Genomic DNA, 26,505 nt, shown 5'->3' on the forward strand with positions numbered 1-26,505 from the left:
TTCTATTTTAACAAAAATTGTATTCATAATTCTTTTTTTTTTAATCTATGCAAGCTTAGACTTTTGCTAAAGTGTGTTGGCTTCTTTTTGAAGTGTATTTTGTAAATATATATATGCCACATGTGTATAGTATCTTTTAATGCTCTGTTACCAAATATCAAATAGGAATTTTTTTCTTGCAGATTAGAAATAAAAACATGTATATAAATTCTAGGGAACTGGAGTAGAACTTTATAAATTAAGCGTAATGTTTTATGTTGCTAATTTAACATGATAGAAAATGTTAACTATCTTTTAAAAGTCATAAAGTTGTAGTTTTAAAAAGAGAAACTCTTACCTACAAGATGAATATAAGAAAGAAGCTGTGATGGGTTGTACCTCATATGTACCTTTGTTATTCTGGAAAGACTCAACTCTGGTTATAGGAAAGTAAAAATCTTAGGTTGGTACTCAAGGCTTTACTAAGAGCCTCGTCAGAAGTTGAAACATTGTGCTGTTTTAGCAAGAAGTGCCCAAAAGCTGATTCTGTGCCACAGTGTAATTATACTACAGTTCAATTTGAACTTGAAAGCCATTTTGCAAGATAAGTCTTTCCCCTTGCTGTGTCTTATTTAATGAAGCTAAAGAGTGACTACTCAGTATACGGGATTGCTCCTCTTAAAGTTATAATAAATATGCATTTGTTAAACAGTGGCTCTCTGGCTCGCCCATGAGCCCAGGAATGGTAACATAGGATCAGGCTGCAGTGGTGCTTGGCCATTTGTGTTTAGGAGTTTAGTATTACTAACAATGATTTTACCTAGAAACAAAGCTGAGTGGAGAGTCATATTAGCTTCTCAGTTAAAATTAATAGAGGTAATAGTACAACACAATTTTCCACTAAAACCTTGAATTTCCAAAATGTTTTGAAACCTTTGTGAAAAATTGGAACATCTTAACCTCCATTTTCCCTACCATATTCTAAAATCTTGAAAGCTGCACTGAACAATATGTATTATTTTTTATGTTTATTTTTATCTTCTTTCTTCTCGATGCCTTCCCCTACCCTGCCTCTCACTCCCTCATAAGTTGGGGCCAATGGCTAACTTTTATATTTTCTTTCTTGGGAAAGACTTAATTGTGATTTTAAGACTTCTTTCTCATTTTTTACATTTGTGTTTATTTGCTTCATTTTGAGATCCAGTAGGATAGGCAACCTCAAAAAATATACAGAATAAAATTCAATGAAAGTTATAGGTTCTGGGCAGACTGTTTCAAAAATTTGAGGTTTTCCACTTAGATTTAATTAACAGTAATTAACTGACCTCCTGTTTGGCAGTGTTCACAAAAAAGAAATAGCAAAAAGGGGGAGAAACATGATTATATAGCCAAGGTGTAGATCCAGATGTTTGTTGTAATATTTTTCAGTATTCGAGTGACTTGAAAACTATGTAGATCAGTAGCTCATCAAAATGCTGTCTCAGAAAAGAGGGAGAAAGACAATCTGACCGGGTCTGGTTTCAGGGCTGCTTGCTTGAGTATCTCCTGGCAAAGTGTCATGGGTGACCCACTATACTTAACAAAGTTGGTAAGCAATGAGTGTGTCTAATGTCTTCTGGCTTTTCACAAGTGCTGTACATTTTTTTTATAAATAAAAACTGTGAATATATACATATAAATTATAAGTATTCCCCCTTTTTTATTTTTGAAAGTCAAAAAGCTCTAATTGGGTGCATATTGGGTAAAAATTAGTTTGAAAACAGAACTGTTTCATTATAGATTCTGGATAATAAAAGAAAATATAAGAGAGTGTTTAAGATACTGAAGTTGAAATCACTTAGTGATGAACCTACTAGGTTTAAAACAGTTTCCTGCCCATTTACAATGTATGGCTAAGCCAAGAGATAGCTAAAGTATATACAGTGTTTGAACTGCACAGTGAAATATGTAACAATTTTGTTAAATATCTTACAATCTGTGATGCTTGGCAAAGAAAAAAAATTCATATTGATTACCTGTCTTGACCTTTTTTAATCTCAGCGTATGATTGCACTGAAGGTTCATAATAAATTTCTTAAATTGATCCTCTACAGAACACACTTTCCCTTCTTCCAAAACAAGTGAACGATGCATGTTCTAACTTGCATATGAAATGTACCATGCAGAATGAAGACTGCAAATCTCCCTTCCTCATAACTTCCCCTGCCAATTTTAATTTAGATAGTATGTTTCAGCACCAGGACTTTTAGTCATTCTCCTGAGTTCCTGATAATATAGTTTTACTGTTGTTTACATAGGTTGTAGTCAGATCACTTCATTATAAGGGAATGCAGTAGATCATATTTCCTTATATCAAACTGGGACACTTTGTTATGGGCCAATAGAAAAATTTCAAGGTGAATAAAAAAGGGCTTTTGACTCTTAGGATTCTCCTTTCTTCAGGTTAATCATATTTTTGTATTCTTTTTCAAGTTAGGTTGCTCAGTACTTTTTGTGTGTGTCTCCCATAGCTTATAATATTAGTCATTTAATGGGTTACTGCATAAGTGGTTTGAGATTCTTTATTGTAGATTTTCTATCATCGTATCCAAATTCTATGGGTAAAATGCCTCCCCACGTCTTAAAATTCAACTGGTGAAATACAGAAGAGAGCAATCCATTGTTGTGTGGGTGAAAACGCAAGTTTCTGGTACAGTCGGTGATCTCTGTTTCATCATAGAGAAGACCATATTGAGGGAATTGTCCCGATGTTTGGATGTCATTTATTATGTTTGCAGGCATCTGAAAGTCAGCATCACTTATAGCCTGTAGGCCATAACCTGAGGTAGTGATAATCCTGAGGAGTGTGAAGAATCACAGGAAACTATGGATCGCTATTAAGGTATCATGAAAGCCTTACAAAGAGAGAACTGTATAAGCTTGACTTAGTAACTCAAACCTAATTACTTACAGATTTGGATAAATAACCTAATGGCTTGATTTCTTTTCTCGTGTTTTACTAACAGCTACTTCTAAATAAATATGGTCCCAGGATTTTGAAATTGTCCTTTCTATTCGTATTTTTAAAAAATGGATGGAAAATGCTTATTTTTCTCAACTATTGCAGAGTTGTTTCTCTTAATATTTTATAATACTAATACCAAATTCATAAAAGGATATTTTGAATTACATTGTAGTTCATAATTCATAAAATAGGATGTATAATCTTTATCCTTGTTGAACTGTAATTAGAAATTATCACTAAAATCCTAACCAGGACCCTATCCTAACCTAGAACATGTTTGCAATTGTCCACATTGTGTCCTGGTTCTTTTTTACACAAGACCCAGTGCAGGTAGTGTCTTGGTAGGCAAAAAACCATAAGCTTATGTTCAGACAACTTCTGTGTCTTAATAATAAAGCTGCAACTGGCCTCTATGCATACAAACCTTAAGGTAAAAGTTGTTCTCATCACTAGTTCATAGTCTTTCAAAGGCTGCTCTGTGAAGAAGGTGGAAGATAACCAACCGGTATTATTTTTTAACCTGGTATTCTGCTCAGAGTAAGAAAGGGATCACTTGGGACCTTGTTCCTCACCTACCTTTCATGGTTCCTTTTGTGGGGGGTAGAGATTAAAGATTGTCTCTATAATTTCAGGGTGTACCTTTTAAACTAGCTCTGTGATACTGAAGAGAAAACATGGGAGTGGCCAATATGTATTGGCCAATATGTATGTAGGAAGACACCCTAAATGTTCTCATACTGTATCAACATTTGTAAGGTTTTGAGGCCATTAGGTCTCTGGAGAAAGCTGCCTTGGCTGTCCCCTACCCCGTAGCTTTTTAGACTCCAAGAACTGTTCTTGGGGTTTTCTTTTTTGAAGCTGTTTTGGCACTAATTCCTCTTGGTGATGACTCATAAAACAAATATTGTTTTTCATATAGTTCCTGAAAGAGAAAGAGGCACTAATGAAAATGTCATTCTTAAGTTACAGTATTTGAAAATGTGCAGGCTATAATGTTTTAAATCACCCTGGGGCTTTAATGTTTTAGCACTGCAAAAGAAGACCAAGGTTTATTGCAAAGTTTCCACGTGTCATGAAATTCAGTGCACCACAGAACTTTGATCAATCTCATGCAAAGGGTAAGGTGGGGTGCCTTCTTCTCAGAACATAATCACGGCATTCCTGTCTGCAGGGAAGGATTCCAAGGATAGTCTTACATAGAACTACTGGAGATTACATCCCAGATCCTCTTTAATTTCTTCCCTTTTCTCAAACTCTGCTTACCAATATGCCTATCGATATTTATATCTACATATTCTGCTTTCTGCATTATCCCCTTACCCCTGCATTAACAAATTCATTTCTGCAACATTATTCCCATCAGCATAAAAACATGCTCTAGTATTTCATGTGTATTTAAATAAACACCTTTGAACCTCTCTCTCCCCTTTCAAATATCCTGTCCTATAATTTAATGAGTTCATCGAGTGGCTACAACATGCCAGGTGCTATGGATGGAGGAGATAAAGACTCTGGCTTTCAAGGAGCTTACCCTTTAACAGGAGCCAAGCACATAAGCCTATAATTTCAAGTAATAAGAGTGGTAAGGAGAAAAGTAAACCAAGAAAGGGAAAAAGAATGACTTAGTTGGGGTGTGGGGACTGTATCATACTGCTGGCATCTCTAAAGATTAGGTGGCATCTGATCAGAGACTGGAGTGAAGTTAGGGAGGGAACCATGTGAAGGATTGTAGCTAAGTGCCGTGTTGCAGAAAGTCCGATATGGCTAGAGCATGGCGAGTACCTGAATGACAGACGTGAGGTCGGAGGGGAGGGTAGCAGCCATAGTTAAGGAGCTTGAATTTTATTCAAAATGTAGTAGGAGCCATGGGGTTTTGAGCTGAGGAATGACATTTTTAAGATCCATCTAGGGACTTCCCTGGTGGCGCAGTGGATAAGACTCCATGCTCCCAATGCAGGGGGCCCGGGTTCGATCCCTATCAGGGAACTAGATCCCACATGCATACTGCAACTAAGAGTTCTCATGCCACAGCTAAGGAGCCCGCCTGCCACAGCTAAGACCCGGCACAACCAAATAAATATTTTTTTAAAAAAAATTTAATCCTTGAGCCTCAGTACAGTCCTCAGATGATTGCAGCCTTGACCAACAGCTAGATTGCAACTTCCAGAACCAGAGCCGTCCTGCTAAACCACTCCTAAACTCCAGACCCGCAGACACTGTGTAAAATAATAAATGTTTATTACAAAAAATAAAAGAGCCATCTAACTGCTGCTGTATGGAGGATAGCGTGCAGAGCGCAGGAGTTGAAAGAGGAAGACTAGTTTGGAGGTTAGTAAGTCCAAATAAAAGATGGTGGCTTGGATTTAGAACAGTACTGGTGGAAAGTGTATATTCATATGTTTTGTTAACAGCTAACAAGACTTACTGATAGTGTAGCTGTGGGGTGAAAGGAGTAGCGTGGATGAATCCTAAGCCTCTGGCCTCAAAGCACCCCTGGCCTCAGAAGTTCCCCCCAAGCAGAAGATCCATGGAGGAAATGTGACTGGGTGATCAAGGGGACTGGGAATCAAGAGTTCTGTCAGATTAGAGATGCCTTTTGGATGTTGCAACCAAAGACGTCAAGTGGACAGTTGGATTTCGGAATTCGAAAATCAGGTAAAAGGTCCGAGACTAGAGATAATCATTTGGGAGTCATCAATTTATGGATGGCTGATAAAGCCAGGGGAATACATCCAAGAAGTGAGTGTAGATGGAGATCTAAGGATTGAGCCCTGGGCATTATGGTATTTGAAGGGAGGGAGGGAGGAAGGGGAAGCAGCGGAGACCAAGGAATGACTAATGAGGTAGGAGGAAAACCAGGAAACTGTAATATTCCAGAAGACAAGTGAAAAAAAAAATGTTTAAAGATAGGGAGCATGAGGGCCTGGGCACGTGCTGCTGGAAAGTCACATAACACGGGAACTGACCCTGAGGTTTGGGAACTCGGCAGAAGTCACGAGTAGCCTGGGGAGTCAGAAAGCAGGAAAGAGCCTGAGAGGAGGAAGTTCAAGAAAGAATGAGAGGTGAGGTCCTGGAGACAACAGAGCACTCTGGAACTGAAAAGTGGGCAGGGAGTGAGTGGGTACCCGGGGGGCATTGGAGATTTGAGGTCTAGGGAGGCATGTTGTTTAGGATGGGGAGTACTGCAGCTCTGTGTGTGTGTGTGTGTGTGTGTGTGTGATAATCCCATAGAAGGGGGAAATTGATGTGACATGCTCAGGACAAATGAAAGAATTGGCCTTTGCACCAAGAGAGAGAAGGTGGGCATAGATGTAGGTAGTTGAGTATATGGTGTGCGGGATGAAGTGGGCTCTTTCTTTCTGTTTTCTCAGTGAACTAAAAACCCAAGACCATCAGCAGAGAGTGAGGAAGTGGGAGGGAGTGCTGGAGGCTTGAGAGGGGACAGGGTGTGAGGCCACCATCTTGGACAGTAGGAAAATCAACTGACCAGGGCCATGTGGTAGTTTGCAGGACATTCCTGAAGACCTGCTTGAGACTTATGTTCATCAATTTAAAACTGGACTTGTCAGTATAGTTGGGTGTATCTCAAGCCAAGTTCCTCGGACACAGGGATAAAACAAGCTAAGAATTGGCTTAATCAGAATTAAGGTTTGCCTGAATGGAGGGAGAGAGGGCAGGGTAAAGGGAGGGGTGGTGCATGGGATCTAAGGAAGGTAAGAAAGGAAGTGAGGACATGGGTGATGACTCTTCAGTGGATTCCCAGTCCTGGTAGGTGCTTGAGAGAGTGAACTGAAATGCAGAGTGGTCCGAGGGTGAGTGGGATGCTTGTGAAAGGAGCAGCGATGGGTAAAGACAGTCGAGGTTATGATCATCCTGTTTGCTCCCCGTCCCAGCATCATCCAGCCCTCCTCCTGACAACACTCCTCTTGGCTTCAGTGATACCATATTCTCCTGGCTCCTCTCCAGCCTCACCATTGGCTCCTTTTCAGTCCTCTCGATACTCACTCTCCTCTGCCTGTTCTCTAAGTATTGGCGTAATCCAGGGCTTGGTCCTGCACCTCATTCTTTTCTCTCTGCTCTCTGACTAGATGATCTCATCTGGTTCCATAACCTAAATACCACTTGCCCAAATCTGACCCTGACTCTGAGTGTCTCCAGGATTTCATACTTACATATCCAGCTGCCAAAACAGTACTATATCCATCTGATGTCTAATGGACATCTCTGTAATCTTTCCAGCCCTGAAACCTAGTTCTGAAAGGGCTCCCCTGTGTTACCGACCATGCAGTTTCTCAAGCTAAAAATTTAGGTACCACCCTGACTACTTCATTGCCTTACTCCTATATCCAGTTAATTCGTTAATTTATTCATTTTCAATAATGAGCTTCAATTATATGCAAAGAAATTATTCCAGGTGCTGGGAAACAACAGTGAACAAAGCATACAAAATTCCCTGCCTTCAAGGAACTTAATGGAGTGAGAGGAGATAGACAAGAAACCAAGTGAAATATAGAAGTAACCAGCTTTGGGGGAAAACCTGAAAAAAGAAAGCGGATGCAGAGTTGGGACATGATTGTGATTTTAAGTAGGGTAACAGGACAATTCAGAAGGAGATAAAGTTGGTGAGACAAGTGGATATCTAAGGGAAGGGAATTCTAGACAGAGGAAACCAGGGCAGAGACCCTGAGTCTTGAGCATTGCGTGGTGTGTTTGGGATGCAGCAAAATGGCCAGTGCAGCTGATGAGAGTGAAAGAGGGGGAGAGTAGTAGGATATGTAGGGCTGTACGGGCCATCAAAGCCGCTGGAGGATTTGAGCAAAGGAATAACTTGATCATATTTAAAGGGATCACTGGCTGCTGTGCTGAAAACAGATCAGAGGGGATGGAGGCTGAAAACAGGACCAGGCAGGTGGCTACTACAGTAACGCAGGAGAGAGCACGGCAACTCAGATCAAGGGAGGGGCAGTGCAGGTGGCAGGCTCTGGATCTATATTTTTTTATAAATTTATTTATTTAATTTATTTATTTTTGGCTGTGTTGGGTCTTCATTGCTGCGCACGGGCTTTCTCTAGTTGCAGCAAGCGGGGGCTGCGCTTCGTTGTGGTGCGCAGGCTTCTTATTGCAGTGGCTGCTCTTGTTGCGGGGCACGGGCTCTAGGCGCACGGGCTTCAGTAGTTGCAGCACAGGGGCTCAGTAGTTGTGGCTCGCAAGCTCTAGAGCACAAGCTCAGTAGTTGTGATGCAGGGCTTAGTTGCTCCAAGGCATGTGGGATCTTCCCAGACCAGGGCTCGAACCCGTGTCCCCTGCACTGGCAGGTGGATTCTTAACCACTGTGCTTCCAGGGAAGTCCCTGGATCTATTTTTAAATTAGAGCCAACACTGTTTTCTGAAAGACTGAACATGGGGTGGGAGGGAAAGAGTCAGGGGAGATGCCAAGGTTTGTAAACAGAGCAAGTAGAAGGATAAGATTGACATCAACTGAGGTGGAAAAGTCTGCGAGTGGAGTAGGTTTGGGGAATATTGGGATTCAATTCAGATCATGTTTGTAATATTTGTTAGACATTTGAAAAGAGTTGGAGGGCAAACAGTTGAATAGAAAAGCCTTGTGTTCAGGGGAGATATTGAAGCTGGAGATGTATATGTTGGATTCAGTGGCATATGGATGGTGTAAAGACCATAACTTTGAGATCAGCGAGCCAGTGAGGGGATAGAGGAGGGGTCAGAGGACGAAGCCCTAGGGCACACCAACTTTAAGACAGTGAAAGATGAGATGGAACCAGCAGAGGATGCTGAGGCGTGACTGGTAAGAGACAACCAGGAGGCCGGTCCCTGAAGGCAGTGAAGCAAGTATTTTGGGAAGGAGGGCGTGCTCACCCCAGTCAATGCTGGGGATGGTCACTGCATGAGCCATTAAGACAATGGATGAGAATTGATCACGGGGTTTAGCAACATGGAGGTAACCAGGATGTTAAAAGGAGCAATGACAGTAGAGTAATGGCCATAGAAGTCTCATCGGAGCAGGTTCATGAGAGGATAGGAAGAGAGGAATTGCTGACAGTGAATAGAGACAACTCTGAAAGAACTTTGCCATAAATGATGGCAAAGAATACAGGTGACTTCCCTGGTGGCACAGTGGTTAAGAATCCGCCTGCCAGTGCAGGGGACACAGGTTCGATCCCTCATCCGGGAAGATCCCACACGCCACGGAGCAACTAAGCCCGTGCATCACAACTGCTGAGCCTGAGCTCTAGAGCCCGCGAGCCACAACTACTGAGCCCACATGCCATGACTACTGAAGCCCGTGTGCCTAGAGCCCGTGCTGCACAACAAGAGAAGCACTGCAATGAGAAACCCACACACGGCAACCAAGAGTAGCCTCCGCTCGTCGCAACTAGAGAGCCCGCGAGCAGCAACGAAGACCCAATACAGCCAAAAATGAATAAATAAAAATAAATAAATCTAATTTTAAAAATGATACAGGAGCAAAACCTAGGGAGGAAAATGGGATCCAAAGATTTTTTTTTTTTTTTTTTTTTGCGGTACGTGGGCCTCTCACTGTTGTGGCCTCTCCCGTTGTGGAGCACAGGCTCCGGACGCGCAGGCTCAGCGGCCATGGCTCACGGGCCCAGCCGCTCGGCGGCATGTGGGATCTTCCTGGACCAGGGCATGAACCCGTGTCCCCTGCATCGGCAGGTGGACTCTCAACCACTGCACCACCAGGGAAGCCCAAGATATTTTTTTTTTAAGATGAGGAAAAAAAATCACACAAGGTTGCTCTGCTGATGCAAAATAGAGATCTAGGAGAGAGGGAAGATATGGATGATGCAGGGGTGATCAGGGAGGACTATTGGGGAATGTTCTGGAGAAGGGAAGGGCAGAGGGCATGAAGTGGTTGGCTTCACATAGGAATGAGTTAAAAGATAGAACCCAGAGGGATGGTGGTGTATTTGGATGCAAACACTGATGTGTGGGTTGAGGTGGAAGGTTAAGGAAGGTTAAGGAAGTTCCCTTTCTGATTGTGTTCATTTCTTCCGTGAAGTCAGGAGCAAGTCTGTTGGTGGGAGTGAGGACGGCTAAGGAGGTGGGAGGTTTCCAGAGAGAGGCTGGTATTGAGCAGTTGTCTAGGAGAGTTCATGAACAAGGGACATGGATGATTGCCAGGTAGCATGGAGGGTGCCTCTTGAGGTCAGTCAGGATGATTGAACCTAGGCCCCAGCCCTGTGCTCGTGTGCTTTCTCAGCCACGTTCAGCTGTGTGCCTGCAGACGCTGGCTTGGCACGCCTTAAAGTAAATGAGGTCACGTCACTCCCCTGCTGAAAATACTTTAGTAGCTTCCCATTGCACTTAGAATGAAATCCAAACTCAGTCTGTAAAGCCCCACACGTCAGTTTCCACCGACTTTCTCACTGGATCTCAAAGATCGCAGCCTCCTGAACATCTTTTGGTTCCTGGAACAGGTCCAGTGTGTTTCTGATTTAGTCTTTGCACTAGCTGTTCTCTGCCTGAATTCTCTTTCCCCCTACCTTTGCAGGGTTGGCTCTTCATTACTACTCAGATTTTATCTTAAATGTTATCTCTCAGGATAACCTTCTCAGATCACCAATCAAAAGTACCCCCCTGGGCTTCCCTGGTGGTGCAGTGGTTAAGAATCCGCCTGCCAGTGCAGGGGACACAGGTTCAAGCCCTGGTTCGGGAAAATCCCACATGGCGTGGAGCAACTAAGCCCGTGTGCCACAACTACTGAGCCCGCATGCCAGAGCTACTGAAGCCTGCGTGCCTAGAGCCTGTGCTTCGCAACGAGAAGCCACCACAGTGAGAAGCCTGCACACTGCAATGAAGAGTAGTCCCCGCTCGCCGCAACTAGAGAGAGCCCACGCACAGTAACAAAGACCCAACGCAGCCATAAATAAATAAACAAACAAATAAATAAATAAATAAAGTACCCCCTACAGTAAGATACCACCTCAAGCCATTAGGTTGGCCACTACCAAAAAGAAAAGAAAAGAAAAGAAAATAACAAGTGTTGCACTACTATACATAAAATAGATAACTAATATGGGCCTACTGTATAGCACAGGGAACTCTACTCAATACTCTGTAATGATCTATATGGGAAAAGAAAGAATCTAAAAAAGAGTGGATATATGTATATGTATAACTGATTCACTTTGCTGTACAGCAAACACTAACACAACATTGTAAATCAACTACTCTAATAAAAATGTACAATGAAACAAAAACCCAAAAAAACAAAAGTACCCCCCCACACACACTTACTCTCTTAATTCTCATGGCATTTTTGCTCACTGATTAATGTTATAGCACCTAGAACAGTGCGTGGCACGGAACAGGTGCTCAGTAAGTAGCAAATAAATGAATTTGGGTGAATGAATGAAGGAATGACCACTAAAAATGAGCTGCTAAAAGTGAAAAATAACCTAAAGTCTCAGAACTAAAATATTTACAAAACATTAACTTGTTAGTTTTCTCTAATTATTTCCACTTAAACTGGGGAAAAGAATGAAAGTCACAGCTGAAACAGCACATATGGCAAATGTCCCATTTTATGTTTGTGTTTGTAGCTGACAGGGCACAAGTTCAAAATGAAATCCTTTCAAATTACATTATTGCTGAAATCTTTTCTGACCTCTCCACTGAGTCATTGTTTATCTTACAAGAAACTTAACAACTTTGGAAGACTATTTGTTTTCTCAGCCTTGTAGAAATAGAAGGAAAAGAAGCCAACTCCAAATATGAGAAAGGAAAATATCAAGCGGTATGGAGTATCAAATTTGAAGTTAATTTGATATTATAAATAGTTTCCTTTCTTGTTGCTTAGAAAATCATTGGGACATACACATCTGGACTCTCTTTCCCTGGGGACAAAAGTTGATTCATTGGTTCATTAACTCCGAAGTTCATGAAGTCTCCCTTAGCTCGGCAGTAGCCATCCTCCATCTTCCAGTTCACTTCAACTTTCGTGTCCTCACAAGTCCCTGGGGGCTTTCCACCGCCCCCATGTTCACTTAGCTAGTTCGATCACTTTTCAATACCATTATGTATTTTATTTCTATTTTTGTCTCTGCCATTTCCCTCCAGGGAACCTTGTTTAACACACATACTACATACATAACTTTGGTCAATTTATAGCATTCAGGCTGCTTACATTTTCATTTTTAAAGCATTTGCCAACCTACTGCTTCAAGCTAAGACATGTCCCAGGCTCTTTGATGTTGCAGAAATCAGAGTTAGCCAAGATTTCTGAAGGCAACTCTTTCCTTTCTGCCCTCAGGTACTGGGCTTTCCCCACAAGAATGCATCCCTGGTAGACACTGCTGCTTGCTGCCCCTAGAAATGAATTTGAAATGCAGAATTGTTTTGCCACCTCATCTTTCATAATTCGCACCTGTGCCCTTATCTCTGTTTGTTCTTCTACACCAACCTCCTGGTACTTGTCGAATCTGTCTAGGGGTGGGTAGTACTTGGGCTTTTGGATCTCTCCTAATTTGCAATTTAAAACTTTCTTGGAGAGGGTCTGGATTTAAGTTTGAGTAATTCAAAAACATTTCATAATGCAGAGTTTTGTTAATTTAGACAGATTTCTTCCCCACCCCGAATTCTGAATGAATATGTTTTGTTGAGTTTTAGACACCCAAATCACTATGTTCTTACGGAATGTCTTATTCTGGAGGCCTACGGGATGGAAAGATTGGCTTAAGTTTTGTCTTCAGGTTTTCATTTGGTTTGAAATTTGAGCCATTCTGACAGCCCCATATTAAAAAAAAAAAAAAAGATCTAAAAGTTTCTTAACCTTAATTCGTTGAGAACATTCTGCTTTCAAGTTAGACTTTTGAAAAAAGAGGGCAATGAGGAGTGATTCTTAGTTTCGTTCAATTAATTCATTACTGCTTTCTCCCTGCTTCAATTTTTTAGTTAGTATTGCTTACAAGAATTGTAACAAACCTTTATTTTTAAAGGCATTCTCTACCCCAATACATGTGCCCTTCCTTTGCACTTGCCAACACAGTGTATTGCAATGGTCTGTTTTCTGGTCTGCCTCTCCAAATAAAGGAGCTATGGATTCTTTGTCTCCTATACTTTCAGTCCTTTCCTAATACAGTGTCTACTCCATAGTAGATAATCAACAAAGAGTTGAATGAATAATCTCGGAAGTTGCGGGCAGGGAGTGGTATGGTGCAGGCCATATGTCTCCCTTTTCTGAACACATACCTCTTCCTGTTGCACAGATTGTTAGATCATAAGATTAAATCTCATCTGTGATCCACAGATCAAAACTTGTTGTGGTTTATATTGTTACCCATAATCTAATCCCCACACACAATGAATTCAGCATTGGATTGACCACAAGGTATCCAACTGAACAGTGGATAGTTTTTAGTCATCTGCTAGGAATCAATTTTAAGCTAGGCACTCTAGAGGTTACATACAAAAGATAATGGGCCAAGACCATTCCCGGATGCCAAAACTTTATAACCTACTTAATTAAGGAAGTGAAATCACTAGAGTTTTAGCTAAGGCAATATAAAAAGAAAATGGGGGGAATTCCCTGGCAGTCCAGTGGTTAGGGCTCCCCATGTCCACTGCAAGGGGCACAGGTTCGATTCCTGGTCAGGAAACTAAGATCCTGCATGCCCTGTGGCGTGACCAAAAAATAAAAAATAAAAAAAATAAAGTGGGACTAGAAAATATTGATGATTCTGGTGAAAGGAATACTATCAGGGCTAGGGTTACTCAAGGCTTTGAAGATGAGGGTTTGCATTGGCCCTTAAGGCATAAGGCTATAGGGCTAACTCTTCAAAGATAACCCTCATGTACGAATAGAAGCAGAAATAAGGAAGTAAGAGTTAGTGAGGCAGGAGGAAACCCAGGGAAAAAAATTGTTTCTTAGGAGGTAAAAGAATTTCAAGAAAGAGTAGGTGTGGTAGATTAAATGTGGTAAAAAACAAAACCAAAAAACTTTGCCCTTGGGCTTCCCTGGTGGCGCAGTGGTTGAGAGTCCGCCTGCCGATGCAGGGGACACGGGTTCTTGCCCCGGTCTGGGAGGATCCCACATGCCATGGAGCGGCTGGGCCCGTGAGCCATGGCCGCTGAGCGGGCGCGTCCGGAGCCTGTGCTCCGCAGCGGGAGAGGCCACAGCGGTGAGAGGCCCGCATACCACCAAAAAAAAAAAAAAACTTTGCCCTTCGTTTCATCAAGACATAAGTCAGTCCCTACACCCCTTGAACCTGGGCTGGCCTTGGGACTTGTACTGACAATAGAAAGTAATGGAAGTGATGTAGTGTGACTTCCAGAAGGGAAACCTCATGGAACCTTGCAGCTTATGCCTCCACTACCTTGGAATGCTGCCCAGAGTCTGACAGGTAAGGAAGCCAGGTTAGCCTCCTGTAGGATGAGGCCACCTGAAGAGAACTGAAGCTTCCCGCTGTGTCAGCACCTTCCAGTCCAACTGACCCTCCGGCTGATGTTGGTGGAGCCTCGGTGAAATGAGCAAAGGCCCCACCTAGCCAAACCAAAGAATCACGGAAAATAGTGTATTTTAAGCCACTACATTAGGGGAGAGTGTTTTATATCTAAATAGACCACTGATGTGAAACAAGCTCTAGGGAAGATGAGAAATGAAGGGTGACCAACAGATGTGGACACCACTGGTGTCCTGGCATCTAAGTTCTGGAAAAGGCCTGCATCTGTCAGACATGTTTCCAGTTTACAGATGAATGCACTGTGTTATCAAGGTCTGAGGCTATTAGTTATTTGAATCATGTATGTGTAATTAATTGTTGTTCAGATTCTGTGCTCGCCAAGAAATCCAATTATTTGACTTCAACTTGAATAGAGCCAGGCAATGCTCTGGCCAGGCCAAGGAGATAGCTGGCTTTCCTGACAATTATATTTCTCTTTGTAAATGAATACTTTTCATTTTCATTGAAGGCTTTAAAAATAGGGCCTTATCAGCATCAAAAATTATCCCTACAGTTGACATTTACCTTGAGTTAAGAGAAAAGTTTTTCTGCTTACTAAAATGAAATGTCTTTCAAATGTAAACCTTTTTTTTTTTTTTTTTTTTTTTTTTGGCCACCCCACTCGGCTTGTGAGATCTTAGTTCCCTGACCAGGTATTGAACCCAGGCCCTGACAGTGAGAGTTCCAAGTCCTAACCACTGGACCGCCAGGGAATTCCCTGTAAACCATTTTAAAGTATATAAGGTACAAAGTAAAAATCATCCATACTCCTACTTACTTCATACCCTAATAATAATTTTAAAAATTATTATATAATACTAATAAACCAGGATTAAGGGCTCGGTCTATATATTTGTACACATACCTACCATCAATTCACCTATCAGGTTTATTCTTCCTTCAGACAAAAGCTGAAGAATCACTATGCCCACAATTTCTGTAGCCATCATACATTTCTCTCTAGTGTAATGAAAGTCTTTTTAGAAGAAAGGCACAAACTGTAAATATGTAGTTTCCTCTTGTTATATTAAAGTCCACAAAAAAGTATCCCTACAGTTTTGGGCAGAATGATTAAATCCTAGGAAGAGCAACAAGTTCTCCTTCATTCCTGGCCCCTGTGCATCCTCTCCTCCCCCAGGCCACAGTTTCAACAGTCAGAACTGTGAAACCTGCTCCTAAAGAAAAGGGGAGTCTTCACAGGCCACTGCTATGTCAAATTGTTCAAGCAGTCTTTCCATATGAATTTTATTTAACCAGTGTTCTAACTGCCTGTTCATGTAGGAAACTCTTTATCTTTCTTAGTGCACTTTGTGCCATATTTGGAATAATTGTAGACATTTAAGCCCAAGAGTTTTCCTGGTAACCTTAGCCTTAACAAGTGTTTAGGGCTTAGAGACCTACAAGTGTGATAGAGGTGGAAGGCTGAAGCCCACGGTGCTAGCACAAGGCAAGCATGACATTCCAGGACCACCTGAAACCCCAAGCAACTCCCATCCCCTGTGTGGGAAACCAGAGATGGGCGAGGTTCTTCAATCATTACTGAAAAGAGCTTTGAAAGTTTCACTTGTTAGAAAGCTCTGCTTATTCTAATTCCTTAGCTGAATTAGCCAAATTAAACGCATGGCAGAGAAACTCAAATTATGCTTTGAGATATGGTTTCTCCACCAAAGGGAATATCCTAAAAAATTTCAGATATTATTATTATTCCACTGTATATAAAAGCTGAAGTTTTGACCAAAGAGTGCTGTTTGGAGAGCAATGCACATAATACTCACTCTTTTGCCAGCTCCATTGATATTTGTTCCAAAGAGCATCCCTTTGTTTCGGGTATAAACACAACAACAAAAACCAGAGATGCTAGACTCATAATTGTATATATAAAGCACACACATGGCAGGCCAATGAGATCTAGAGAGGACAAAAGAAATTGGTTAGAGATGCATTTTGTGTTGCTTTCATCCCATTTGTGGACAGCTGCTTCTTAGAGCATATATGAAAACATATGCATTTTCAAACATGCCGGTAGTATCCAGGGAAATAGCAATCACAAATTAAAAATATAGCCAGCCTCTGAAAGTTTCATTTTCACAAACAACGCCAGCTTTCTCTGGTAAAGTGAATAACAGTCTTGTAAATATCACAATTTAAACCCAATGCCATCTTCTTGGTGAACATAATACTTTTCGTTTTCAAAATGGTAATAGAAATTCTCATTGCCAAAAAAAAAAAAAAAAAAAAACCCTCAAGCAACACAGAAACACATAAAACAGAAGGTAAACTATCTATCTCCTCTCTCCTCACCCTCTACCGTTCCTCTCTTGGGAATCCCCGCCATAGCAGTTTGGTTTCTACTTGGTAGACATTTTTAAAGACATATTTATACAGATGGACTCTTCTTGGAATGGGCTCCCCTTTCTTTACTCTGATTTGAATACATCGTTTCATGTTGGCAATATTTCATCATTTTAGTAGCTGGCAGTATTTGTAATACTGCTTCCTGGATTCAGGGAAAAAAAGTGATCATGGTTCGAATGAAAGGCATTAACTTGCTAAGATGCATCAACAAGAAGCAGGACCCTCCAGGTTTTGATGGATCTCACCCGCCAACCTAGTTTCCCCTCTGAGCGCTTCTAGCCAGAGGTACAGTCCCTTTGTAGTACTGACCAAGGTCAAGGTATGTTAGCTGGTGAGAGGTGGCCCCCAATGCACTTGAGTCTGCCCTTGCACTGCAGCACCCCGGGCTCAGCGGAAAGTCCAGTGTGGCCAGGAGCAGGGAGGAGGAGGCTGGATTTTTCTGAACACAGGCTCAGACCAGCCACAGACTGAAACAATGCAAATAGCCCTTAGCGGCCACAAAGCACAACTGGTCAGTCGGGAACACTGACTGAGCAGTTATGCGGAAGGCATTTGGTAATGCAAAGTGGAAGGATCTATGCATATTAACCACTCATAGGTCAGCTGTGCTGAGGTGGAGAGAAGCAGGGAGAAGGAACAGCTCTGCAGTCCTTCTGGCAATTTTAATTGAAGTCTGCTCCCTCGGTGATTTTCTTGCTGCTAACACAGGGCTTTACCCAAGACAGTGCTTAGTAAAGTGCTTGGAGAGTTGGTCCTTCTTTCCTCTCTGGGGCATAAAACCAGAAAATAAAAAGTGGAAAAAAATAAAACCCCAAAAGGTCATCTCAGTAAACTTATCTGCTCTTCTGTTTGAGTACTTTCAGTAACAGGGAGCTCATCACTTATCAAAAATGCACACTACAGGGCTTCCCTGGTGGCGCAGTGGTTGGGAGTCCGCCTGCCGATGCAGGGGACATGGGTTTGTGCCCCGGTCCGGGAAGATCCCACATGCCGCGGAGCGGCTGGGACCGTGAGCCATGGCCGCTGAGCCTGCACGTCCGGAGCCTGTGCTCCGCAACGGGAGAGGCCACAACAGTGAGAGGCCCGCGTACCGCAAAAAAATTAAAAAAAAAAAAAAAGCACACTACGTTGTGAGTCAGCCCTGTCTGTTTCAGACATATTCCTCACTCGTTCCTAAGCCCAAGTCTACCTTCCGGGAACTTGGGTTCAGAGGTTCTGCTTTGTCCTCTGGATCAGCCTTCCTCATCCCTTCTTCACCAAAGTGGCGCAAATATTTGAATGCACCTCTATCCCTTGCTGAGCATCCTCTTGTCCAAGTCAAACTCCCAAACTCTTGCAACCATTCTTCACAGACCATAGGTCACCTGCCCATGTTATCCAGGTTGCCCTCCCTTAGTGGGCACACTGCAACCCTCGTCAAATATTTTACTCAGAGGTGAGAGCAATACCGTAGCTGTATTATGAGCACAGCAGAGTATGTCTGTGTCTCCGGTACACTCTGTTCTTATTGATACAGCTGAAATTGCGCTAAAAGTTGGTGTCCAAGGGCTTGCCACCAAGCAGAACCATTATATCTTTTACTTGGAAAGTTGATTTTTGAAAAGAAGTATAGAATTTCAAACTTAGTCCAATGAAATGTCATTTACAGGTTTGAGCTCATTCTAGAATTTTTTTTTTAATGAGTATGCTTTCCCGACATTTGTTCTGAGCCCATGCAGAACTTCTGAATCTCCATCAAGCTCATCCTATGTATTAGCTATCCTTTCCAGAAATTCGTGTCATCTTTATTCATCCTTCATCATTTCCATTCTTTCTTTTATATTTCTCTTTCTCCATATAAACAGTAGGTAAGTGTGTGTGCATGCGTGTGTGTGTGTGTGTGTGTGTGTGTGTGTGAGAAGGTGAAGGGCACGGGTCTATGTGTGTGAGCTGAGCAGGAGATGTACAGTTGGCAAATGACCAGTTCCTGTGTTTCCTTTCATCTTGGGCTATTTCCAAAAATGTAGGACATAAATATTTTAAAATTCTATGTAAAAACCCAAACTGTGCTTAACGAATAACTCTAAAAGTTCATTTCCAAAAGTAGATATACTCCAAAAAAAAGTCAACAAGATTCAGAAGTACTACATATAGATATATACTTTTTTGACTATACATCCACTTTTGAAATGGTATCAATATATATTATCTCTGTATTATAGATACTATTTAATATTTATGCATTATATATATACATATACATATAAAATAAAGGAAGGGATGAAAACTCAACTCATTGGTCAGTTTTGGAGGATGCTGGGGAACTACCTTATTATTTTGAAAAGTAGAAAATAAAGAGAAGGTTTCAAACATTAATCTTGGCTTTCTTATATGATTCATACTTCAGGGCAGGCAAATAACTAATGAGAAGAAATCTCTCCTTAAGAGAAGTATTGCTGATAAAAAACTTAGTAGGAATAATGAAATGAAGATAACGGATATGGGAAATGATCCTCAAAGGATGCAGGCATGACAAAGTGGGAGACAAGCACACAGGACGTGCCTCTGATGGCAGGACACAGGCCATCACCTGGGAGGGAGTTTGCAAATAGACAAGAAAATCTAAATCTTTTTCAGCCTCTACATCTAAATAGCAGTTTACAGGAAACACAAAGGACAGAGGGTCACGTGATGTGACTACAATCAGCAAATCCAACCCCCGGGAAAACTCTATGAAGCAAACGACCCAGTTTCTTCATTAAAAATATAAAGTGTCGGGGGAGGAGAAATGGAGGTGAAACCTACAAATTATGAGACGTATCAATCAACCGTAAATTAAGTATTTGGATTGTGATTCAAACAAAGTATAAAAAATAATTATGAGACAATTGGAAGGATGTGAACACAGACTGGATACTTGATACCAAGGGACTATTAATAGTATAATATTTTTAGGTGTGATAATGATATTGAAGTTATAGTGTTTCAATGTCTTATCTTTTAGAGGTCCCTGCTGAAATTTTAGAGACAAAATGACATGTTTGGACAGTGACTCCAAATAATTTGGGGGGCAGAGAAGGTGGGGTCATAAATGAAGACTGGTAAATTTTTAAATTGGGTGGTCAGTACATCAGGTTCATTGCCATTCTCTTTACTTTTGAGCGTGTTTGAAAATGTTGACAAGAAAATGTTTTTCAGGCGAGTGTGCTTCCCTAAGGTTTGTCCTGAGAGCACAAAAGGCGTTAGAGGAAAGCAAGTTCTTACCTGTCACAGTCAAAAAGGTCAGAGAGATGAGGAGATTGATGCCCCAGTTCATGCTAGAAGTTAGAGCCATGGCTCGTCCTCGAATTCCACCAGGAAAAATCTCACTCAGCACCAGCCAGGGCACTGGAAGACAAGGAAGAGTGGGTGGGAGACAGCAAAATGATCAAAAAGCCATTGAAGCTGAGGGCCAGCCCACTGACCTCTGCCCTAGTCCCACGTGATCTGTGGTTGGGGAGCAGGGCCGTGTCCTTTTACAGGACGAGGGAGGAAAGAGTGTGCTTTCTCCTCACCTCCATTCAAGTGAGAAGGGATTCAGGAGAAACACTGAGAGAGCTTGACAATGGTCCCTGGAAGTAGAGGGAGGGACATAAAGGGCTGGTAGGGGACACTGGCCTGAGAAATGCAAACAGAAAGGGCAGTGGCTAGGGCCACCTGCCCACGACAAGGGGCATCTGTGAGCCTCAGTGCCAGAGCCCGGCTCTATCTGCCTTCCCCTGGGCCCTTTCCTGTAACCTCCTCTGCCCCCGACCTTTGCCAAGTCCAACATCACAGCTACTGAGTGGGTAGGAGGTAGAGCCAGGAGGGCGGAGGAAGGAGGCTGGCTCCTCTCCCCTCCCCCACTTGGGCTTCCTGGCCTGTGGCAAGCTGGGTGGAGAGAAGCTCTCAATTAGACAGAGCTCCAGGATTCGAATTATGCCAGACCAAACATTTGACTTTCTGAAAGGAGACTCTTCTTGGCACGAAAACTGATCAGAGGACTTTTTATGATGTGAGAGTGGCACAGAACACTATAGGACCCGCCTGACGGGATTAGAAAGGGCAGCAGAGGAGCAAATTAACTTGTCTTCTGCTCACAGCCTATCAAGTCCAGTTTGCTGAATAGCTACCAGTTCTTCCAATGGGCTGAGACCTTTACAAACCTTATCTCATTTGATCCTCACTGAATTCCTACCAGATAGGAACTATATTGCTCTCCCTCTTTTATAGAAGAGGAAATGGAGGCTTAAAGGAGTTCATAATTTGCCAAGGTCCCAGAGCTCAGAGGTGGCAGCAGAGATAGCGTTGAGCTGGAAGCCTCTGGAACTCATGCTTTTTCATCTTGCTGCTCTCTTGGGGGTGGCTCAATAAATATTCGTTAATGAATACATAAATGTGGAGTATGAGCACCTCTGATTCTGAGGAAAGGACTAAGGAGCTGTCCCAGCCCTGCTCCCTGCTGGCAAAGTCACATTGTGTTGCAAAGCCGGTGTTCAGATACAGACCAGATGCATCATCTTGCCCGAGAGGAGGCGGTGTGAGGGAAAGAGCGAGAGGCCAGGGAGAGGCCCCCCGCCAGCAACCACCTGGGCTGCCAGTGCCAGAATCATGGAGCAGTCACCTGTGTCTCTGATTGAAAAGTCACCTCTCATGACAAGATCATGCTCTGTAGAGAAAACACCTGCTCGGAGTAAATGTGCTGTTTTAAAGTAAGAAAACTATTTAAATTATACAAGAGGGCTGGAAACACATTTTTTTCTTTTTTTTTCTTTTTTTTAATGATGAATTTTGTTGATTTATTGATTGATTGATTGATTGATTGCGGTATGCGGGCCCCTCACTGTTGTGGCCTCTCCCGTTGTGGAGCACAGGCTCCGGACGCGCAGGCTCAGCGGCCATGGTTCACGGGCCCAGCCGCTCCGCGGCATGTGGGATCCTCCCGGACCGGGGCACGAACCCGTGTCCCCTGCATCAGCAGGCGGACTCTCAACCACTGCGCCACCAGGGAAGCCCACATTTTTGTCTTGATTATCTTCTCCAAGTGAATCTACGTAGGGCGTGAGCGAGAACTGTAACCAGAGGAACGTGATTATTATTGTTCTAATTAATAGGGAATTCAAAAATAACATTCCAGATCCCTCCCCTCCACTCTTTCCCCCAGAAGACCTTCACTAGATTCTTGCAGATTATATCCTTGGACACAGGTGCAAAGCTCAGGTAACCTTGCCTTGAGCTTTGCAAGACTGGGGATCTGGATCTGAGTAGAATGACAGCTGCATAATTCTGGTGAAGCCTTTATAATGACCTGTCCTTGGGCAAATACAAGATGAAAGTATGTAAGTCCACTCTGTTGAAGATAAATAATCTATGCCGCAGGTCAATCCCCCAGGCCCCTTCCTGCCTTGGGTATTTGGTGAGGGTAGGGGTGGAGCAGAGTGTTCCTTATGGTCTTTTGCTCTAGCAGCCATGAGGAAAAGGTGGGGGAATGGACACGCTGATTTTCTTTGAGGATAAGAGTTAGCACTGGTTTTCTTGATCTACTTCCATCCCTACTTCATCACCTCTGATATACCCCACTTCCCCTCCCCACTTTGCATCATGATGGCTTCTTGGAATTATTTGGTGGGGTTTGGGGAAAATACTTTCCACGCTGTCCTCAGATGAGAATGAGTTGATCCTGCTGTTACAGAGAGTGGTGGATCTTACCAACAAGAAGACGGGACAGTTGCACAAAGCACTAGTTATAAGTGCTCAGTCTGAACTGTCAAGGGCTCACCTAAAAGAACCCAGCAACCACACTGAGGCCTGTCCTAGGCATGCATTCAGTGCAGCAGCTGAGCCAAGTTCTTGGGCAGTTTAACCAGTCAGTGAGCAATGAACTGAATACTGAAAAACAGACTTCCGTCAGTCTCTGATGGGCCCTTGTTGTCAGGCAAAACTTACACCTGACATTTCCAAAAGTAATATATCATTGCTGAAAGCGACTACTTCTTTTGTGATCTAGTGAAGAAAATTCAAGAATCAATGCCTTGGTTTATGTTAATATTGACAACCTGGATGTTGCAGCAATTGACAAAGGTTTTGACAAGGATGGTTCAACACCCCCAATATGGAACCTGTCAAGTCAAAAATAAGGAGAGTAAATAATTAATAAATATTTGTAAATTAATTTAATTAATTAATTAATTAATAATAATGTTAAAATAATTCTAACAATGATCTCAGAACCATAAAAATCGCAGGTTTTCAGAACCAGAGAGTGTGAAATAAAAATCTGAAAGTGGGGCTTCCCTGGTGGCACAGTGGTTGAGAGTCCGCCTGACGATGCAGGGGACACGGGTTCGTGCCCCAGTCCGGGAAGATCCCACATGCCGTGGAAGGCCCGTGAGCCATGGCCGCTGAGCCTGCACGTCCGGAGCCTGTGCTCTGCAACGGGAGAGGCCACAACAGTGAGAGGCCCGCATACCACAAAAAAAAAAAAAAAAAAAAAAAAAAAAATCTGAAAGTGGAACTTGCAGCAAGATAGAACTTACTGAGAGGGTAAAGTCTTTCCATGGAAGACTTAGGAGCAAGATGGTGCCAGAATCTTATAGGCCTCCATGTTGCCTGAAAAAGGACCTTGAGTACCCAAAGCAGAAGGAAAGGAGAAGCTCTTTCAATTCATAAGTAAAGAGCAAAGAGGTATAAATCATCACATATGGATATATATTGGTATTTAATAATAACAGGTGGAAGTTTTTTTGTTGTTGTTTGTTTGTTTGAATCCCTAATGTTTTTCCAATGAGATGGCCTAATTTCTCCCCAACAAAAATCAAGCTATTGTCACATGTCACAGTAAAATGGTGGTTCTCTCTGGCTGTCCTCATTATCCCCTTCCCTGATGATAGGCCCACGGGGATGCTTTGTGCTATCTGCTTGTGAGGAATCCACAGAGTAGTCAGAGATATAATAACTCTTCCACAGTGAGTGAAGCTACTCAGTGCAGGTTAGCAGGCCCTGCAACAATTCTCCTCGATGGCTATTATTTCACCTTTAACCGCATTGTTCCAGGCCCACCTCAGCAATATGTACTTGTGTAAATGTTAGAGTCTGCATGTGTCTTTAAAGTCTTCTTTAGGTTACAAGGGTTGAGGAAATTTTGGTCTTGCTGGGAGATAATTGTCCACAAATATTGAAACTCATATTTCACATGGCATTAAATCACTAGGGCTGCCCATCAGAACTTGCCTGATCCAGATGAAATCTGCAGAGTTTATGGCTGCACAGAGTGTCATAAAAAGACCATGAAGGACAAATACGTTGAAATGTCTTTGTTTGCAATGGAGGACATGAACTTGAATGACTAGGGCCAATCAGTGGAAATGGCTGAGCTCTGTCGCATGTCAACAGCCACACTTAGCTCCTCCCTCCTCCATATTTCAGCCACTGCTGAACATTTTTTCCACTGAGGCTGTCATTTCTCTCCCTATGCTTTCAGATTCAAACCCCGCAGCATTTCACGCATGCTTTCCATTTGGCTTGAGCATTTTCTGAACCACCTGGCATGGCAGCCTCAGGTTTGAAAGACTCATGGAGGGCTTGAAACTCTTACCAGGGAACTCCTAGCAACTTTGGAGGAAGTTCTACACTTAGGCTGCAGAGTTCTCAACAACTTGATGGAGCCAGTGTCCTATACTCTGTAGGAGTGAAGCCAATTAAATTATGGCCCTATAAGTTCCTTGAGTGGGAAAGTCTTGTCCTTTAAAAATATACTCCACCAGGCTTCCCTGGTGGCGCAGTGGTTGGGAATCTGCCTGCTAATGCAGGGGACACGGGTTCGAGCCCTGGCCTGGGAGGATCCCACATTGCCGTGGAGCAACTAGGCCCGTGAGCCACAACTACTGAGCCTGTGCATCTGGAGCCTGTGCTCCGCAACAAGAGAGGCCGCGATAGTGAGAGGCCCGCGCACTGCGATGAGGAGTGGCCCCCGCTTGCCGCAACTAGAGAAAGCCCTTGCACAGAAACGAAGACCCAACACAGCAAAATAAATAAATTAATCAATAAACTCCTACCCCTAACATCTTAAAAAATATATATATATATATATATATATATATATATATATATATATATATATATATATATATATATATATATATATATACACTCCACCGTAGGCCACCATCTCCAATATCAGCAGTGATATTGTAGCTTTACTTTATTTTTATTTTTTGTATTCTCCCTTTTCTCAGTCTCTCTGAGTTTTGCTTACTCCTGGCCTCTTTAAAAATACTTTTGTCAAGAATATGATCTTGGATTACTTAACAAACCAAGGAAAACAATGAAATAAAACCTCAATGTTCCCAATCTTTCTATCTTAATGATTTCTAGTCAGAATCAACCGAAACGATTTCTTAAAATATTTTGGGGGAAATTGGATTAAATGAAATAACCCTTAATAAAAAATGCCAGAGTTAAAAATGGAACCCTTTTGTGATCAGGTACTAATTGGGAATAAGAACGGTGGCAGTGGTCTCCAAACTTTCTTGCTTGTGTAGCCTTTAAAATAATTAGAAAAATTAAGTACTTTCTTTCATTTATAAATCAACATCTAACATTTTTTTACCATAAATTTAAATGACAGCAAAAGATGCAATTTCTATGGTATTTTTAAACTCTATGTTTACAGTAGAGAATAATTATATCACTCAAGTATTTCCAGTGGAATTTAAATACAATACCTATTTGATACTCATTTTCATCCATTTAAAAAATATAACAATAAGGCATTTAACATAAAGTTGACATTGTTTTCAAATAGATGAAATGTGGGGGACTTCCTTGGCAGCCCAGTGGTTAAGACTCCATGCTTTCAATGCAGGGGACGCGGGTTCGATTCCTGGTCAGGGAACTAGGATCCCACATGCCCCGTGGCACAGGCAAAAAAAAAAAGGGGGGGGAGATGAAATGTATTGTTTTCAAGAATAATAAAAATAAATGGGGAGTTGAAAAAGTTTTTTAATAGGAGTGTCACTACATTCTTTAAATTAACAACAAAAGTTTGTTGTAATGATATATCAGCTGATAACTTGATTAGGTCATCCTACAGTTTTGTTGAAAGTAAATTATTGGAAATATCTAGGCTTATGAGAGAATTATTATCTAGTCATTAGAGTCATTTTTCCATACCACACCTACACCAATATTTCCAACTGCCTTTTTCATTAATGTTCCTAAGGTTTTTATAATTGGGGACATATATCATAATAAGATTTCTGGTGGGTAACAGGTGTGCTTTCTTTTAAGTGGAAGAATAGTTATTACTGGGAAGACAGGGACGAAGAAATTTTAGGAAACAGACTTTTCCTAAAAATCCAAAAATTGATTTCCTTAGATGTATCATTGAATGAATATTCCAGAAAGTAGCCCCCAGGATTATGCTTATCCCAATTTGCAGAACACTGAACTAGAGTTCAAAACGCAAAACAAAAAAGGGAAGGAGATACAAGAAATTAGTCTTTTCTGGTTTACACTATAACTTGAATGTCAGGCTTCACATGTAACATTTTATGCTGTGCTTTTTTCATGAATGATGCTTCAGACTTCAATGAGAAAATTATTAATAGTTTTTAATGTTACAGGTGTTCCTTGGAAAAATGCTTAACATTGTGTTCTGAAAAACAATAAAGTAACAGGTGAATGCTGTGG

General features: G+C 42.0%; 1 protein-coding gene across 2 annotated transcripts in view; it reads right to left on the reverse strand.

Moving 5' to 3' along the window:
* Window positions 1–125: 125 nt before the first annotated feature.
* Window positions 126–26,505, reverse strand: part of SLC2A12 (solute carrier family 2 member 12) — a 60,463-nt gene continuing 34,083 nt past the window's right edge. Inside the window, exons 3-5 of one of the 2 annotated variants that reach the window (XM_081251334.1) lie at window positions 20,062–20,184; window positions 16,239–16,371; window positions 126–3,905 (exon numbers count right to left, since the gene is read on the reverse strand). In XM_081251334.1, the coding sequence (XP_081107460.1) occupies window positions 3,752–3,905; window positions 16,239–16,371; window positions 20,062–20,184 (410 nt within the window). In that variant the 3' untranslated portion in view covers window positions 126–3,751. The remainder of the gene's footprint in view (window positions 3,906–16,238; window positions 16,372–20,061; window positions 20,185–26,505) is intronic. The other variant, XM_081251335.1, reaches the window with a different exon arrangement.

Source organism: Mesoplodon bidens (assembly GCF_964165515.1).
Source record: "Mesoplodon bidens genome assembly, chromosome: 12".
Classification (NCBI taxonomy): domain Eukaryota; kingdom Metazoa; phylum Chordata; class Mammalia; order Artiodactyla; family Ziphiidae; genus Mesoplodon; species Mesoplodon bidens.